This window comes from Pygocentrus nattereri, chromosome 5, assembly GCF_015220715.1.
Source record: "Pygocentrus nattereri isolate fPygNat1 chromosome 5, fPygNat1.pri, whole genome shotgun sequence".
In the NCBI taxonomy this organism is placed as follows: Eukaryota; Metazoa; Chordata; class Actinopteri; order Characiformes; family Serrasalmidae; genus Pygocentrus; species Pygocentrus nattereri.
This window is the reverse complement of record NC_051215.1, coordinates 35,971,273-35,989,562: the sequence shown is the minus strand read 5'-3', so window position 1 is coordinate 35,989,562 and position 18,290 is coordinate 35,971,273. Positions and strand designations below refer to the sequence as shown.

The following is an 18,290-nucleotide window of genomic DNA, read 5'->3' as shown; positions in this document are numbered from 1 at the left end:
AAAAACAACAAAGGTTATCCATTTGAACATTAAATATCTTGTCTTTGTAGTGTATTCAATTGAATATAGGTTGAAAAGGATTTGCTAATCATCATATTCTGTTTTTATTTATGTTTTACACAATGTCCCAACTTCATTGGAATTGGGCTTGTATATATGACTGAGCTTGAATGAATGAATGCAATTATAAACAGTTGCCATTCTACTTTTGCACAGACATTTAACCTCTCCATGCTTCATGTTCTGTCCTTAACATTAAGACTTATTATTCAGCGACTACTATAAATGAATCATTATTAATCATATGTTATGTAGTTATGAGTGTGAGTACCTGGGCTCCTTAAGGGTTTAAAGGGGTCAAAAGATAGATGGGATGCAAATATTAACAGATGAATATTAAAGAGCCTAAGCCTCATGTTTAGAGAGAGCTATACAGGCCTACATCTTCATCATAGAAATGCTGGTGTATTAAAAGTTTTGCGGGAGACATATCATGGCGTAAATGTGTAAACTTCACAATCATAAGAGTGTAAGCGTGACCTGTTGAGGATCTCACACTCCGTCAAAGGAAATGAGTGATGTCAGCACCCAACATTTCTGCTCCCTGTTATGACTTTGGCTCTATTGTTTAGCCTCTGTGTTTCCATTAACGCTGGGGTCTGGGTCTGAACTGGACGTAAGTGGCGCGGAAAAGCTTTCTGGGGAAAAAAGAGCCCTCGACCTGAGCTCACATCCTGCTTTTGTTGGGACACTTTTTGGAATGTTGATCATTGTATAAATATTTGCTCAAAATTTCCTTTTCATATTTCGTGGACATCTGTGGCTTTTAAGCCAATGGTGGTAAGATGAATCAACAAACAAACAATAGCAGTCCGTGCTTTGTACTTCAACCACTGTGGTCATGGCCACATTTAACTCAGCTTCTCCCAATCTCACATGGTGACAATTTTACATCTGTCTTATGATTAAAAAGGTCATTGTGCAATACACACCATCACCACCATACATAGAATGCAGCACAAATAAGACAATTGTCAAGAAAAAGGCCTTGAAATACTCTTACGTCAGTAAGGGCAGTGATGAATGACTTCAACATGAGAATCCTTTGGGAGAGTAAAAAGAAACTTAGACCTTGGCCTGAAAAGCAGTTATTAGCGCTGCTCCTCATTTTTGAAATAACATTTCATAAAACATTGGAACATTTGGTTACACCCTAAAACCATATGAAATGAAACTTACAACCCTTCTGCTTGCTTCTAGTTTTGCAAATCATATGCGTTTCCATTAAAACGTGTTTCATCAACATTACTGAAGAAAAAATGCATAAAGCAAAGACTGAGGGACCTCCATGGAAATTGCACTTTATGGTTATTGTAAAAAGGATTAGAGAATGTGCAGTGTGTACAGTTCCAAAACTGTAACTTAATGCATGTGATCTGGCACGCATACAGTTTAAGCTGTATGCAGGCTCATTATGTAAATCTGTCAGTCTTGGTGAAAAATCTACGAATGATATGTAACCACTCCAGTTGCTGGATTCCTCGCCAGCATCAGAGTATTAAACAGAGCAGTGAAACGGAGAAGAGAATGTACATATGGGTTTTAGACTGATTATATTAGTGCAGAAACACCTGCTTCAAATGTGGTTCTAAAGCTGTGAAAAGTCCAATTAAGAATTCCATTGTGAACAAAAAAATACCTTTTAAAAACAAGGATGGGAGTTCTCTGTAACACAGAACATCTCTGAGCTTGGTTCATCGTATGTGTCTAATTTCAAGGAAAAGTTTTAATCACATATGATTTATAAACATCTACTTGTTTCATTTCCCCATAGTGAAAATTAATACAGCAAGTTTATATTTACCATGCAAATATGGCCAGTTAGTCCACACAAATACAGTCCTTGTTGCTGAATGATCATTAAACAGCACAGACAGATTACAGTTTCTCTGTTAGGGTAAATAATGCTAATGCATTTTTTTCCCTTTAGGTGAACCAGGCTCAGTCAAATCCACTGGGCTCAGGCCTGGGCTACCTGGAACACATCTGCCAGCTTATCGAGAAGATTGGCCAGCTCCAGGAGCACAACCTCAAACTGCAGAAACAGATTTGCAACCTGCAGAAGGACAGCAAGATGATGAAGACTAAAGAGGTGAGTTCAGTGTGTCACAAGTACTTTTTCAGCCTAATTTGACTAATTTAGCAGTTATGAAAATAAGCCTGTCTGAAAGACTTTACCCTGATGTATTTTAAAAGGGGTTGGAGGTTCAGATTACTTATGCTTTTGAACAGTAAATGCCATAAGTGAGAATAACCATGACTCGCAATCAAGTTATTGGCACAGCAACAAAATAATGTTCAGAAGAACAACAGGGCTCTACTAAAAAGCACAACACGTATGTTTACCATGCCCCCTGTCAATTGCTAATCCTAGTTGAGGCATTGCTGTAGTTCATCTTCTTAAGACTCTTCCTCCTAGCCTTTAAACTTTGCTTTGTTGTGGTTCCCCACATGGTGCATGGCTGTATCTTTATCGTTGGCTGAGAGATTATTTGCCCATGCTGCCTTGGTATAAATCCAGCTGTTTTGAATGGGCTTCAGGAGTGGGATGTCATGCCAGATGAAAGTGTATAGAATAAATACAACAGCTGGGTTCAGTCCTCTTCAACCCACACACACACATGGGCCACACATTTCAGAACGTCTCCCACAACAGAACGCAGCTTTCTGCATTTGTCTCATGTTTTTGATGAATGTCAGGTGATATAACACTTTTTTTGCAGAACTAGTTCTTCTGAAATTGTTCAGGCTCAACTGAGTGGATAACATGAGTGAAGATTTGCATGTTTTGCAAGTCAGGGAAAAGAGGTTCACATGCAAAGTCACAGAGATTAACATTACCTTTAATACAGTGCTTTGTGGAAAGGTATGATTACTAGTAATACACCAAGTTTTTCATGATTTTACACATGAGTAAAGGGGCAAATGGGGCATATTCCTCAAATGAGTAAAGGGGCAAATGGAGCAACACAAAAAGGGCACGCTTTATGGCAACCATTTCTATTTACAGTGCTGTTTTCATAGCTGTGTTTTGCTTGTTTTACTGTCACCTATTGTTCTTTCCTCCAAAGTGTAATCCAGCAGTAGCACAGTGTCTAGACTTCAAGGGTGCTACAAACTAACCTGGTTTTAAAACAGCCACTATTTTCTTAGCAGAATTTCATTTGTGGAATGCAGCCTTCTTTCTTGCTCATCTTTTACCCACCTTTGTCCCACTTTAGCCTTTTGCCCTATAACTAAAGACCCATGCCAGCACATTGTGTAGATGTCTATCTGCCCTTTAGAGAGTGTGGCCACTTGTGAGAGCAGTTTGGTTCATGCTTTTTTCAGAAAGCCTGCCCTAAACAGGCTCTGTCAGGTTGGGCCCCGGCTCCGGAAAAGCTTTCCACGACACAGTGAGTGAGCTCAGCAGGAACGCACACTTCAAAGTCATGAAAGAAATAGAGAGGGAGAGAGGGGGGCAGAGGAGAGGACAGCGATTCTAGAACTCGGAATAAGAATGCTTGCATTTAAACGTTTCTACTGTCCTGCTGTGTCCATTTCATATTGTGTGTCCAGTGAGGGTGTACTGCAGGAGGATTCTGTCCATTCTGGGTAATCTGTGGGTTTCGCAGAGCAAATAAGAGCAACATTTCATACCTACACTGAAAAAAGTATGAACTGGTAGTACATGATTTCCACATATGAAATGTGTATGCAAAACTACTGCCAAATGCCAACAAATTTAAAAGCCTAACTGTGTTGGTTTACTCATATAAATATTCACATACATATTTTATTCATGTGGAAACTGTATACTTTCCTGACCACTTTTGATTTGGCTTTGAAACTGTATTAAACAAGGATATAGAGTAACTTGGGAATGGTATCATAATCTTCAGCAGAACAATGTTTTCAAAAGTAGGCATAAGTCAGTGGACCACACTGCTCGCTCTCTCTGGGACACCAGTTCTCCCTGCTGCGTATATGCTGGATGAAAAGGCAGCGGGCTGCAACACGCCATCACACACATCAAAAGGCTGGAGACCTCTGCTAAAACGTGCCCTAGTCTGTGTAATAATAGGCCCAGCTGACACTCCAGTCTCCTCCCTGCTGCTTCTACCCACCCTCCCCACCCGCATGACAGGCTTTCATTTGTACTCATCAAAGTTCTTCACAACTCAGACAATAAGCAGTTACCACCTATGTCGTTCTCTCTCTCTCAGAGTTACTTCACTACCTTTTCTGCTCCAGCTATTGCCCGTTACTAATCCCATGAGGAGTGAGAATCCACCCATTTAAAGTAGCTGGCCACTCTGTTTACATTTATAAAACTCTGCAGCAGTCGTGCCACTTAACACCTCCAAATTTCATCACAAGGAAAGAAAACTTTTAAAAGGCCCATTTTTCTTTATTTTTAATGTCCACTCATGCATGACAATTGTTTTAGGTAACAAAATCCGTCATCATTACTTTTACATGACCATTTTCAAGCCTCTCTTTATCCCATGGAATTAATCGGGTTGTTTTTGTTACTGTCCCTTTAAAACTGATAAATGTAAATGAGCCCTGAGATCTGTTCTGATTTGCTACCTTGGTTTGTGCCTTGTTCAAAAAGCAGACTGAAACACTCCTTATAACTTCACAGTGAGTGGGCTGGGCTAAAATGCTGCAAGCTCAATAGAGGAACATATGTAAATAAGTTGTTTTTTGTGACATTACAGAAACAATGTACTGAAAACAGGCTGTTTTTACAGCTCAGTGTCCATATATATGAATTTTATGGATTAGGAAGTGAATGATTATTTATTCACTTTATTTATTATTTATGATTATTTATTATTTTGAAACTGTATGTTAACAGTGTTTACATATTACATCAAACTTTTTATTTCTTTTACATGAGGTGGGCCCTTTAAAAGATTTAAACTACCATTGTGCAATCTGCATCCTGTTGTCACTGGTAGAACCCCTTTGGAAATGGTAGATGAATGCTGAAAAGCAATGCCTGAACCAAAGGATATGGAAAACTATCATATGATATCATATGATAGTTGAATAAAAGGTCATGTCATTATGGAGAATATATACAATAGTATGGAGAATATATACAAAAGTAAAAACAAAAGAAAGGAGTTTTGTTGCCAGACAATGCAAGTGTACAATGGCTCAGAATATTTTTCACTCACAAAAATTAGAAACAGATGGCTCTACTTGGCGCCAAGTATGTATTATTGGAGGACTTTCTTTGACCCATGGGTGTAAACTACAACAAATCTATTTTGATTTGATGAGCTGAATTATTCTTACATGCACTTTTCCCCTCTGATTTGGCAACATATCATTCTTGTGTCTGAATCTTATTACTAAAAGAAACTGAAAATACTCTGCTCCTAGACTGTATAAGAATGACTTAAACTTTCATAAATTGCTATAAAATAATAAGCATGTTTGCTAGACTTACAAAACAACACTATTTCTCTGTTGCAGGACTTCTTTGTACAGCACTGTCACTGTGGAGCAGCTGGTCTGGCCTTTCAGGAGCTGAAGCGGTATTCACGCAGTGACTATCACAGCCTAGCAGCATCCAATGGCACACTGTCTGACCTCACCACTATCCCAGAGGGCACACGGATCCCCCACCGATCAGTCCTCAGAGGTCAGTGTAAAACCACAGCAATTCCAGTTTATCAATGTTTACAGATTTTACAATGAGGAACATTTTGGAGCTGTGAATAAAATAACATTTCCTCACCATCTAGGAACAAGGGAGGTGGTCAAATTTGCAGTTTACATTGGTCCATTAGGAAACTCTTGGGCAATTCTTACCAGAAATTCCAAGAATGCAAGGATTGCTACTAGGCTTTGTTTTTGTTCTGATGAACATCAACATTTGTTTGAATGTTCTTGAAAGCAGGTTGATTAGCCCACGCAAAAACATGTGGGCCTTATTAAGAAAGAACTGACCACATAAAGCCTATTTAAATGAATGTTTATGTACTTTTACTTTAAAACTATGCAAGTGAGTCAAATGATTCTTCTATTACGCATCTTGACCGGAGTGGACACCAGGTGCCTATTCCCCAAAAGTTCACCTCCAAAGAGTCCCTTGACGAAATGAATACTATCCAAATGAAATTAGAGTCATTTCCCAAATGGTTTTTCTTGCTTGTTTTCCATCATCTCACATTATTCTCAGGTGGGTGTGTGACAGAACAGTGCTCCTAGGGGAGAAAGAGGAATTATTACTTCACAGAATGGGGAATTTCTACCATTTAGCCTACAGAGAGAGAACACTATATACACCATATTACACTCCATGAATTCTGGGACCTTCTGCTTCTTCCCTGAGCAGGAAATGAAAGTTAGCGTAGGCACGTGTTGGTCTGCATGCAGAGCACACCCCAAGCTAAGACCCACAGGACTGCTGATTCACTTCAACATCTGTCATAATAGTTCTTTCCTTTCAGAGATAACTCTTCCACTGTGTAACTGTGTCCCATGATAAAGATGCATATCCTGTTTGATTCCCGGACAGATGGTGAGGGAGGCTGCCAGTCAGTTGTGCCCATGTGGAGAAGAGGCTTAAACAGGAGGAGCTACACAGAGGGGGAGGCCAGATATCTAAGTGACAGTGCAGAGGCCCTCTCTGCCCCCCATAGACGAGTGAGTTATACTGATAAACTCATGACTCAAGGATACTCCTCTTTGACTCACACTAATGATCCACTACCAGCAAACACTCAAGTACAGCTAAATGTTTTCATCCTACAAACTAAAGTAACTAAGATGCTAATTATAGTCCCTTGGTAATTGGGTGGGCCCACCAAGAAAAACTACTTTATAAACACATTATGAAACATCAAGCTAACAAAATTATTATATGCTACCAAAATAGTGGAGTTTATCATTGAGCTTTCAATGAAGTCACCACTGTTGAATGAACACTTACAGATTTCAGTCTAGATTATAATCTGTGTCATTTAGTATTTAACATCACTACAAAGTGTTATAAACAATTGTTATTGTTTAATAGTGTCTCATCACATTACAAACTGTTTTAATAGAATACATTTATCCCGTATATACCTATTTTACTTTGGGGACCCATTAAAATACACCTTATACCCCTGTTAAAAATGAGAATGCCTTAATTTCATTACTTTCATATTTTTTTACAGAAAATAAGAGACTTCTTATTGATCTTAGACTTACAGCCATAGTCTCAGTACTAGACACTATGAGTTCCAGTTATATTGCCCTGGACTGAGGCTTCCATAAGCCTGAACAGTATCTGTTGCTATTAAAATCACATGAACAGAAAGTAATGACAGAATTACTTCAAGCATTCTGGAGCAATGGCTTGTGACAGAAATACAGTGGTAGACTCTGTGACCGCAAGACTACCTTTTTGTGAACATAATGTGTGCACCATATCATTGTATGTTTAACAAGACAATTGTATGTGATGAACATGCATCTTATGAATAGTTTCAGTTTTTGGGTTTCCCCATAGAGACAAGCTGAAAAAGTGCTGAAATGGCTCTAACCAGACTCTTTTTGTAATATTTAAAGAAAACAGTAACTGGATCCAACATGTACAGCAACATTAGGTCAGCATGATTCATGTTTGAAAGGGATTGCTGGCTTATTTCAATCCTTTGTCATTCCCTGTGTGCATGTGCAGCTAGAGAACTATACGTGGGGCAGAGTGAAGGATCTAGTGAAGAAGACCAGGCTGAGAAACCAAAGCAGACTGGGACTGTCCTCTGGTTCCCTCAAGAGATCATGTCCACAGCTATACCGGTAAGTCAGTCCAACCACATGTGATGGCACGTTCAGTTCCTCGGGGGCATTCTTTATTAATGTAACACCTCAACTTTGGCAAAGTGGACTAAGTATGTCTAGTTAGAAGGTGACTGACCAATTAGTCTAGGCTTACTTTTATCAAAATGTTTATGAATTAGCGTTCATGGACAAATCAGATCCATGAGAAACTGCTAGTTCGCCAACAAAATATCATATACACTGGTGTTCAAAAGTTTGGAATCACATTTTTTGTCATTAAGATAAAACCAATTTAATTACAGGTCCAAGTATAAAATACATACCGTTTCCAGAATGATGAACAGAGCTGTGGATGATTCCTTAATGACTGAGAATGAATAATAAAATTAACATCCAGAATGTCTTGTAATTGAGGAAGGTGACTCAGCAAGGATGTACTATAATTAAATAATTCCAATGTAATATTAATCATTTAATAACATCATGATATTCCCCCAAACCTAAAATATTAAATAAAACATCTTAAAATACATTATGACATCTAGCTTACAGTATTTCATTCAACACTGTATACATTATTATTGCATAAAATAATAAACATTATAAATATGACAAATGATGTGTGTCAAAGGCCAGTAATCGTGGCTTTGATGAAAAATGAATACAGTTTTTAAAACAAATGATTAAGATGTTTAATGGATGCATGTAAGTCTTAAATAGCTTTCATTATAGTGTACAAATTCCAGTCCATTAGCACCTACAATAACAAGATCACAGTCTCTTCATAAGGGGTCATTAAATCAATAATACTACAGTTTATCACCATTTAAATGCATAACACAATTGTTAACCGATGATTAGCTCTGATCTTTATAAGCCAAAGACAACACAGGATATTCATTGGGAATCAGTCCAGGTGTAAATGGATATTAAAGTAAACACATTAGATGTGAACTGTGGCCACATCCAAAATGAATTAGCATTAGCATTACAGTTGTCAGTGTTACTTCCTTTCACTTCCTGAGCCAATGACATGAGCTGAAGTAACTCTTCCTCAACATAACAAATTGTTACGAAAATCTGATTTCTAAAAGTAGAGAAAAAGACTGTTGTTACTGTACTTCCATGAACTTCCTGCTGCGCTACTTTCAAAATTAGCCTCTCTGAGCTCACACAGCAAATACTGGGGTTTAAACACACAAGTCGTGGGTTGTTTAGTGTGTCAGAACTTTGATGATGTGAGTTGAAGTTGATTGTGAGGGTTTTGCATGATAAGAGTTTAATCTCATCTGCAGACTGTAAACTCGGGCTTCCTGTGCTTCCTAATCTCTGCTAAACACTGATTCCTTACAAATACTTTGGCACTGTGCTCATGTGGTAGTTGGTGACTAGTACTGAGTTCTGTGAATGGATAGGGAGCAGGCTGCGGGTTAGGTCATTGACTTCTCTCACAGTTATGGTATGCTGTGGGCATTAACCTTACATACCAATATATTTGTACTCAGCAAATTCGCAGAGTCTAACTAGTAGGCATCTCAGATTAACATTCATCCAAGATCAGGTCTCTGATTTTATGCAGTGTTATGTGTGATATGCTTAATCCAAGCCTAGAATTGTTTTTATAAATATGGTTATTTTTCCCAGTAATATTGAGCAAGGCAAAGTTAGCTGTGTCCACAGCAGAACTGGACACCAAGCAGCGGTCTGCCTTTGTTTAAGAGGCTGCAGTAAAAGGAATCTAGTGGGAGTAACACAGTTCATGGAAAGAACAACTATTTCTCTGCCCTCTCAACCTAGTCCTCAAGTGAGCCGCGGCCCTCCTCACACGTGGTTTGGCATGGGCTCAGATGAATAGTTAGGAGGTTGCAGTATCAGGTTGAAGGTATGCTTGGAGGAGTAGGAGAATTCTGCATGTATTTCAGACATTAGATGAGATATGGGTGCGCCAGATAGTTTCCTCCCAAGAAAGGATTTTCTTCTCCTGGTGGATATATCCATGAGGACAGCTTAACTATTTGCATACATTTAGTCACAGATGAACAGTGGAGAAATGTACAAAGAATTCAAAGAAAGCTAAAGACATGTGCATTACATCACTGCCATATCCAAAGCTTTACATAAGAAAGGAAAAACGTTCTAAATATCAAAGTACATGAAATTGAGATTTTGGACCATTTCTATTGGTCCATTTGTCATTAAAGGGTCATGAGAATGGAGTCACAAGGTTTTTTTTGTCTTGTCTTCATCAAAAAGGCCTCAAAATCCTATGAATCTAGTGCACAGACTCAAAACCTTGACTATAAAAGGCAGAATTGTTATAATGATTATCTCTTTTCCCTGCAGACCTGAACTGGGCCCAGTGGAATTGTCCAGAAGAGATAGGAACTCTATGATCATCCTGGGCCATCAGAAACTGGACTATCACTGGCCTCACTAGTATAAATCAGGTCAGTTTAATGCATCAGTCATTTTGAAATTCTATCCTATTCATTACTACTACCTCATTTGTTTAGGCCTTTCTTAAAAGGCAGTGAACTATGGTCCAAACAGCGGTCATTAGCAGAACGTCTCTGTTTTAGCTCTGTACCAATTTCTATCTTTCAGCGATGTTGTTTCAGTAAAGCTGATACGGCTCTTTCATAGCTTCACTTTCTGCTATTGTTTTCCAGTTGGATGCTGAGCAGATGGCGTACGATGGGGCAACATTTCCCTGAAGAGGAGGACACGCTGAAGTTGTACAGACCCAGGCACCGAAAGACAGGGAGGAGAGGGAGGATGAGAAGATGTGGATGAGAAAGTGATCTGTGATTGATATGAGAAGGACAAAGTTGAAATATGGGGGCGACCTTCATACTTGACACCCACAGAGTTCAACAGAAACATTCATATGTATACAATGGGTGTATTCATGTGGCTAGTTACTTTGTTATTACATGTGAGTGGCCATTTAGAAATGTTTAAAATCTACTCTGTTAACGTACTGGGTGTCTGTAAAGCGTGTGCAGTGTCATGGACAGGAAGAGTTATCAGAGGGTAGTGCAAACAAGGCAACTTACAAATACATAACTACAAACTTTTAATTTAAAAAAAGAACAAAAGTGTATTACAAAATGATGCCTTTCCATATATTCAAATAAAATCTGTTTACTGGAAAATATAAGTAAAAATAATGTGTATTACCAAGTATTTCTACATAGAACATTTTATGGGATTATTTCACACTGTTCTGAACATTTCTGTGAAAAATCCTTATGAAGCACTAATAATAGCAAAAGTCAAGCATTTTATATTTTCATAACTCTGTCAAGCTAGCTATCTTCTGAGAATAACTGCCTTGAGATGATAGTAGGGGCTTTCCTTCCACAAGTGCGTACAGGGATACCTTGAATGTGTGATATGTATAACACGTACATTTGAAAGTGTATAGGAGGGAGAGGGAGCATCTCTTCTCTGAATTCCTACATCACTGAACATATATCATATTAATCGAGGTTTATGATAACACAGCAGATGACCTACAACACTTGTGTGGTCCCACTGAGTTTCAGCTGTTATATAACATTTTTGCCACTAAATATGTAGGAATGTCCAGTGCGTGGACTGATAATTCTTTACCATCACTTTAAAAGTGCTTCCTCAATGCCTGCCAAGAAACTGTCTACAGACATAACTGCTTTTTATGTAGATACATTAAAAGTACTCTTATAGCCAAGCAGGACAGCACGTGGTGATTTGACCAAGACAAGCTGCCTGAAAGGTTTTGCTTGCCTGGTACCAACATTAAGTCAGTAAAGAAAGATCATTAAAACACTAAGGGCTCTCTCTTCACTGACACATGCAAGAAATGTTATGCATTTAGTCATACTGTGCCCTGCACTCCTTCCACTACACAGAAGGGGAATGGCTGGCATACCCAAAATGGAGTTCTGTGAAAATGAGGAAGCAGAAAGCATGGTACTACCAACCTCTTTGGTGCAGATTTGGTCTTTTTTCTGCTACTAGTTTGATACATCTCTTTAAGAAAGGGTTTTCCCCCCAACCTCCAAAAGCTGCTTGTATAAAAGTCAAAGGCCTCTAAAAAGTTTTCATAGCTATCTTAACTTCTACCTCTCTCGTCTGTTCTCATAGCCTATTTTCTGATGCGTGCGTTTGCCTCTCTCAGCCCTTTCTGTATCATCTGCATTCATTAAGTGGGAAAAATCCATTTGAACAGGCCTCATAATTCTCACTCAGAAAGCCAGAGTTTCTACTGAGGCTTCTCCAAGTTGAAATTCCATAACATCATTTCAACATGGCAGTTCCCGTAGAATAGTAATAGCGTGCTTTAAGCTAAACAGACCTTCCAGTTCCGATTTGTGTATGATATGCTATTTGTAAATGATGCCAATACATACAGAGCGTTACTTAGATAATCGAAAAGTTATATGCCCTTTTTTTCAAACTATGAAACTATCATGTTGTTTTTGACACTACATTAATGGTGAACATCCACTGTTAAAATAAACGAAACACTACCCTAACTACTTTTTAATTCCAGTGTAAAAGACTTTTTAAAGAGCCTATTATATGGACTTAGCGGCCAAACACAACCCATTACTGTGTGCATCCATATTTTCAAGTTGCATTAACACTTTGAGGTGTGAAACAGGAAGCTCTGAGCTGAAAACTTCTGACTGCTGAATAAATATATTATAGAGGGATAAAATAATTGGCTGGGCAGAAAGCATAATTAATTAGCCCTATGCTGTATGGGTTCTATTAAACCTCCTCCTCTCCTTTTGCCCATGCACCTTAGCTTAAAGAAACCGGCATGCGCTCTTTGCACACACCCACATGCCTTTGGTGTCATGTAGCATTTCTGTAGACTGTTGAGACTGGCTGCAGAAGAGAAGGCCCTAAATCGTTTACTGAGTGTTCTGTTGTGTATTATACTCCTGTTATCACTTCACACTGTACTTACATGCTTATACGCAACATTTGTAAGATGGAGAAAATATGTAACTTTTGATGTATAAAGATGTTTTGTTTGTCAGGCTACGGACAAAAGACCAGAGAGCTGTCTTTATACTGTGCATTGTATTATACCTAAATGGACAGAATATTTCAATATGCATATTGCATTTGTATTCAAAATTATTTTTAATAAATAAAATTGTGATATTTCTAAAAACACAGGGGCTAGTCTCATCTGTATTTTACTAATGTATTTGATCTTCTGATCTCACAATACTTCCAGAGAAAATACTAAATCAACAATTCTATACTTATACACTGTATTGGCAAAACCCAGTAGTCTGAAAACCTTCATACACACAGAACACGCATAATGACAGTGCATCAGTCTCAAGCTGTTTCTTGACCAATGTTTTCTTCCAAGTAGCACTACACGCCAGATTCTGCCATGCTGAATAGATAGGTGATATCAGCCTGGCAGGGGAGTCATACCAGCTTCTTTGCAGACTGAAGATGTGTCTAATAAATGGCAATACCTCACTCTGTGGACAAAGACCAAGTGTTAATGTGGGTTCACAATAACTATTTATAATGGGGCAACAAGCATTCAGAGCTAATAAGCTCAGAATTGGATTTGATGTATTTGACCTCCAGCACAGACTGTCCATTGAAAATCACTTTAAAGCAGTGGTAGGCTTAACCTGTGTCAGGGAAGCTGAGTGCATTTTAAACTCATGCTTGATACAAATGTGCCACGCAATGGTAAAGCTCAAAAACATCTTTAGCTGGAACAAATGGGAATGATTTAGGCTAAATGTCAGAGTCATTTTATGTATTCATCTTTGTAAAGTGGAAATGACCTCATTGTATGTGTGGAAAATCTCAGACTTACCACACCCCATTTTTTTGCTTATGAGACAACAGTGATGACTATTATGTTGGAAAACAATAGAGGGGGTTACATGCAGGTCTGCAGGATTCCGAGAGATAGTTATAGATACTTTTTTGTGAATTTCTTTCAGTGTTGCTGACAGGGAAAAAGTAAGCTTATTGCAAATCAGTGGACATTCATTCTGGCTCATTTGTTTTCATGCATTTGAATGTTAAATGTTTTGTACTCAATTCGTTCAACATACAAAGTATACTAAACATTCAGTCTAAACAAAATAATTAATAAACTAATTTAGACTTTGTTTAGAGTCAGTTTCTCATATTCAGATTGAACATTCAGGGAACCAGCCTTAATTTAAAGGTTACAAGGAAATACATTTGAAATGATTTGAATGGGCCTTTAACACATGCTGGTGATCCAGAAGTTGCAGGAATGTTAGGATTATATTTACCACCTAAAACATTCTACATGTACCTCATATATCTTACTGTATTTTAATGCAAACATAAAAAGAAAAGCAGGCAACAAATGCCAACAATATGACAAAAGGACAAGGGCATTACCATGAGAAGAAAATAGTAATCTTTAGTCTTACTCTGAAGTCCAAATGCAGCCCACATGATCTCAGGATCCACACAGTCAAACACCTCATACAGATGGTGGTACAGTCCATGATCTCTCTAACATGCAGAGAATATTGAGAATTGCATACACAGCTAAATATTTCTGCTTTGCTTACTTATTTCCATTCTGATGTGGTGACCATTAGACTGTAGATTGTATGTCGTATCACCTTCAGTATATAGATATTTAACTATAGATATAGGTAGATATTCTAAAGTGGAATGCTATTAAACCTTTCATATTTTCCTAGTTAGGCTAAAACTGCTGTAAGACATGTTTTGAATGAAAACAGGAACACTAAAAGCAAACAAATTGTACTCCACTCTTTAGAACAAAATGGCCAGTAAAGTACGCCGACGTATGAGTATGACCCATATAAATTTAGTGAAGAATGCTGGAAACAAGATGGAAATTAAACTTGGAAAACATATCTTACAGTTTAAATCCTTTTCAAATTCTACTGTATTGTTAGTTGGGTCCTCGTGCTAAAGAAGGCCCTTGACTTTACTGCCATCACTTGGCAAAGAGCAGTAATGCAACTTTTGTACAATATGTGAATTGTGAATATGTGAATAAGACATTACAACTCTTCCAGATGACTCTTACCATCATACATAGCCATGTTTTCTTTATCTGAGACCAAGCATAGAACATCACAGTCTGAAGAGGAAAACAAAAAGTGGTCAAGATTTAACTTCACAAAGTCTGTATTGCATAAGAACTGGTGGTATGCCATAATAGCTATGACTTTAAATTTCTTATGAGTAACTCATTAACCGAAAAGTCCTCATGTATAGTCCATACAAACAATGACATTGATAAGTTTATTGAACATGGGAAGGGTAACATTCTCACAGTTTTCTTCATGCTTGTTGAAATCCAGGGAGTGTGCAGAGTTGGCTTCAGGGTGGCTGGAATGTGCTCCTTGCATTCCAGCAGCTTCAACACAATAGACTCATAAAATATGTCATAAACCATGCCCACTGCATCTAGAGATACCGCAGGCACAGAGCAGAGGAAATGCGTAGTGAAATATAGTGGAATGTTCTAGTGACTGATGATTTACTGCAAGGTGTGCTTGTACGTCAATGTTATTCTTATTTATTCAATTATATATATATATATATATATATATATATATATATATATATATATATATATATATATATATATATATTATAATTCAAATAATTATTATTCAATCTTATTTTTAACCTTTTATTTTTTGTGAATTTGAGGATCATTTCCTCAGGTTGAGTGTTCATCCCTGGATCATTGAGTAAAACTAGGCTACACTGTGATTATATAGAAGCATGACTACAGAAGCAACTCACTCCTGCCTCTTGCCACTCCTCAGTGATGCCTCGCCAGTTGGATAAGTTTTCCAGAAATGTCATAAGCTGCTCCCACATTAGACCAAAGCCTACACTTCTCTAGAATGCACACACAAACACACAAATGCAGACCCTGGCTGGGCTCCACTCACAGACTTGGTATTTCAAAGAGGGAGAAAAAAAGGCCTATCTCCTCCTCCACAAGAATCCAGAGAAAACATGTCTGCTGACTGATATTTAACCACATCACAGTCCTCCAAAACACACACTCATTCTGTTCGCTGACAGCTTCACAGTAATAAAGGAGATCTAAAGGTCAAAAGGGAAAGGAAGGAATCGGGAACACACAACATGTAGTGGATGAAATGACGTAACGGACTGTGATTACCTTCTCGCCTAAAGTCAGCAGACCGCTAAGTAGAGTGAACCCAGTCTCCTTCAAAAATCGCCTGCGCACTGGATCTTCAATGATGATCTGGAATGTATGGAGAGCACAAACAGTATGAACACAGGGCTGGAATGAGACAAATCAAATCACTGTTCAAATCAAATCACTGTTCAAACCAAAAAAAGTTCAAACTGAGATAACATGCAGTTTGATAAGCATCCAGGTCTTACTTCAAATGCCTGACGCATAGCAGTGAGCTTGACACTTATGAACTCATCATTTTCATGTTGAGCGAGGTACGGTCTGGAAAACAAATTAATAAAGAAGCTCAACACTGACCTCTTCAACAATATTTTCTCTTTCATGTAGTGTGCATGACGTGAATAATATAAACAAGCTCACAGGTTCCTAACACAATTCTACAGGATGTCCATGCTTGTTTTGGTCTCGCTCCAGACACACCTGAGTAATTAGCTTTATACAGTTGTTTGGTACTGATTGCAGGCATGTTAGGAGCAAAAACAAAGGTGTTGGTGGACTGGCTGGGGCCCTCAAGGACTGACTAAATACATTCAGCCAGGCAAAAAAAAAAAAAGAAGAAAAAGAAAAAGAATCCCATAATTCTATGAGACAACAGAGATCAGTGTTTCCCCACTCAGTCCTCAAGGCCCCCTGGATGGCCCACATTTTTCCTTCATTCCTGTGCTGTGAGTTGGGAATTACTGACTTAGATTGTAAATGAACAGATGAATAATAAATTAATAAATAAACAAAGGTCAAAGCTCCAGCGGCAAATATATAACTACATTGACAGTAATTACTATCAATTACTATATTACAACATTTTACAGACTTTTTTACAGTAAAATATTGTATTCATCATTTTACTGTAAAATCAGCTCATCTTAAGATATTTTCTGCAGTAAGCCAGTAAATTACCATGAGGATGGAGTTGAACTGTACCTCACATCATTATGAGATATGACAGCAAGTTAAAAGGGCATAAACAAAAAGTGTTTTTATTCTCACTATTCGGTTTTATGTTTTCTTTTTCTGACTGTTTAATTGATGGAACAAAGAAAAAAAAAACATTATTTATTGATATTGTTTTTTTGGTGCAAATTATAAGCAAAGTTAAGCATTTATACTGTGCAGAATATGGTCAGTCTGTAAGTTCACTGACAATATTTTTATTTGAATTTAGTTCATCTTTTACCTTATTTAAATTTTCAAAAATATTAACATATTTGTTGAAAATTTTTGTTGGTCTGGTAAAATGATAAAATACTAAAAGTCTATTTTGCACTAGTTTAACAGTTGTTATGTAAAAACACAGGACATTACCGTATTTTTTCTATGAGTTGATTATGGCTGATTTAAAGTAAACTCAATCCATACCTCACAAAAACAGACAGTGCTCTTAGCTCTGTGTCTCCCTCCTGTGGCTGCTTCTCCCATCCAATCTCCACTACCCTCTGAAAGGGAACCAAGTTCTCATTTCAAAAACCTCAGCAGACCAAATGCAAATTCTCTCTACTATCAATTCTCTGTGCAAGTAGCAAGTAGGTTCATGTTTCTCATCCCTTTTAATACTAAAGAATGGTATAGTTTCCTGGTGCAGTCATTCCAGCCATCCATGGCATTTGAAATCTGAGCCTGACCTTCCCATCTCTCACCACAGACTTGAGGGACAGAAGGGTTTTAGCCAGGCTTGCCTTACCTCCACGCATGTGACAGATGCCTCCTCAGCTTCAAGGGAGCTTTCCAGATTTTCACCTTTCTCATGCTCATGCCTTCCACCATCAAAATCTGCTTAAAGGAGCAGTTTGATAAAAAAAATCTAATTACAAAATCAAATATTCCCCCTTACCCCAAATGAAGTCAGTTCTAGCAATTCAGCAATTCAGACTGGAGCTATGAGGCTACTACCTTCCACTAAGTGTTTCTGTTGGTTTTGTAATGTGTGGCTTTTTAAATGGGTTGATATCACAATGTAAAGGTTCCTAATGGTTTAACAGGCAAACAGTGGTGATTCTAAATGCAACTGATACATCACAATTGGAATTTAAAAGTGTTCTACAGGAAAATAGGGGTCTCTATTGGAAGGTATTAGGCCAATTCCCATTAGAAGGTAAAACCATTAGGGTTTAATCCTAATGGTTTTTAATGCTCATTTTCAGCAGGGATGTAAGTAACAAGCAACAGAATTCCCACAAATTAGCACTCCCTGCTCACAAACAGCTCTGACCAGCATTAATTCCATTGCTGGTTT

General features: G+C 37.9%; 1 protein-coding gene and 1 long non-coding RNA gene across 2 annotated transcripts in view; one reads left to right on the top strand and one right to left on the bottom strand.

Annotated features, from left to right (window-relative positions):
- The window catches only part of si:ch211-250c4.3 (uncharacterized protein LOC100535981 homolog), a 30,105-nt gene extending 17,106 nt beyond the window's left edge, over positions 1 to 12,999 (top strand). Inside the window, exons 3-8 of the mRNA XM_017724567.2 lie at positions 1,991 to 2,152; positions 5,530 to 5,698; positions 6,578 to 6,705; positions 7,727 to 7,845; positions 10,171 to 10,274; positions 10,497 to 12,999. Of these exons, the coding sequence (XP_017580056.1) occupies positions 1,991 to 2,152; positions 5,530 to 5,698; positions 6,578 to 6,705; positions 7,727 to 7,845; positions 10,171 to 10,264 (672 nt within the window). The 3' untranslated portion in view covers positions 10,265 to 10,274; positions 10,497 to 12,999. The remainder of the gene's footprint in view (positions 1 to 1,990; positions 2,153 to 5,529; positions 5,699 to 6,577; positions 6,706 to 7,726; positions 7,846 to 10,170; positions 10,275 to 10,496) is intronic.
- A 1,227-nt stretch (positions 13,000 to 14,226) lies between these two features.
- LOC119263492 lies at positions 14,227 to 15,215 on the bottom strand. Its single transcript, XR_005130305.1, has 3 exons — positions 15,152 to 15,215; positions 14,903 to 14,956; positions 14,227 to 14,352 (listed from the first exon to the last, which is right to left on the bottom strand). It is a non-coding gene; the product is annotated as an uncharacterized LOC119263492 (long non-coding RNA).
- Positions 15,216 to 18,290: the final 3,075 nt, after the last annotated feature.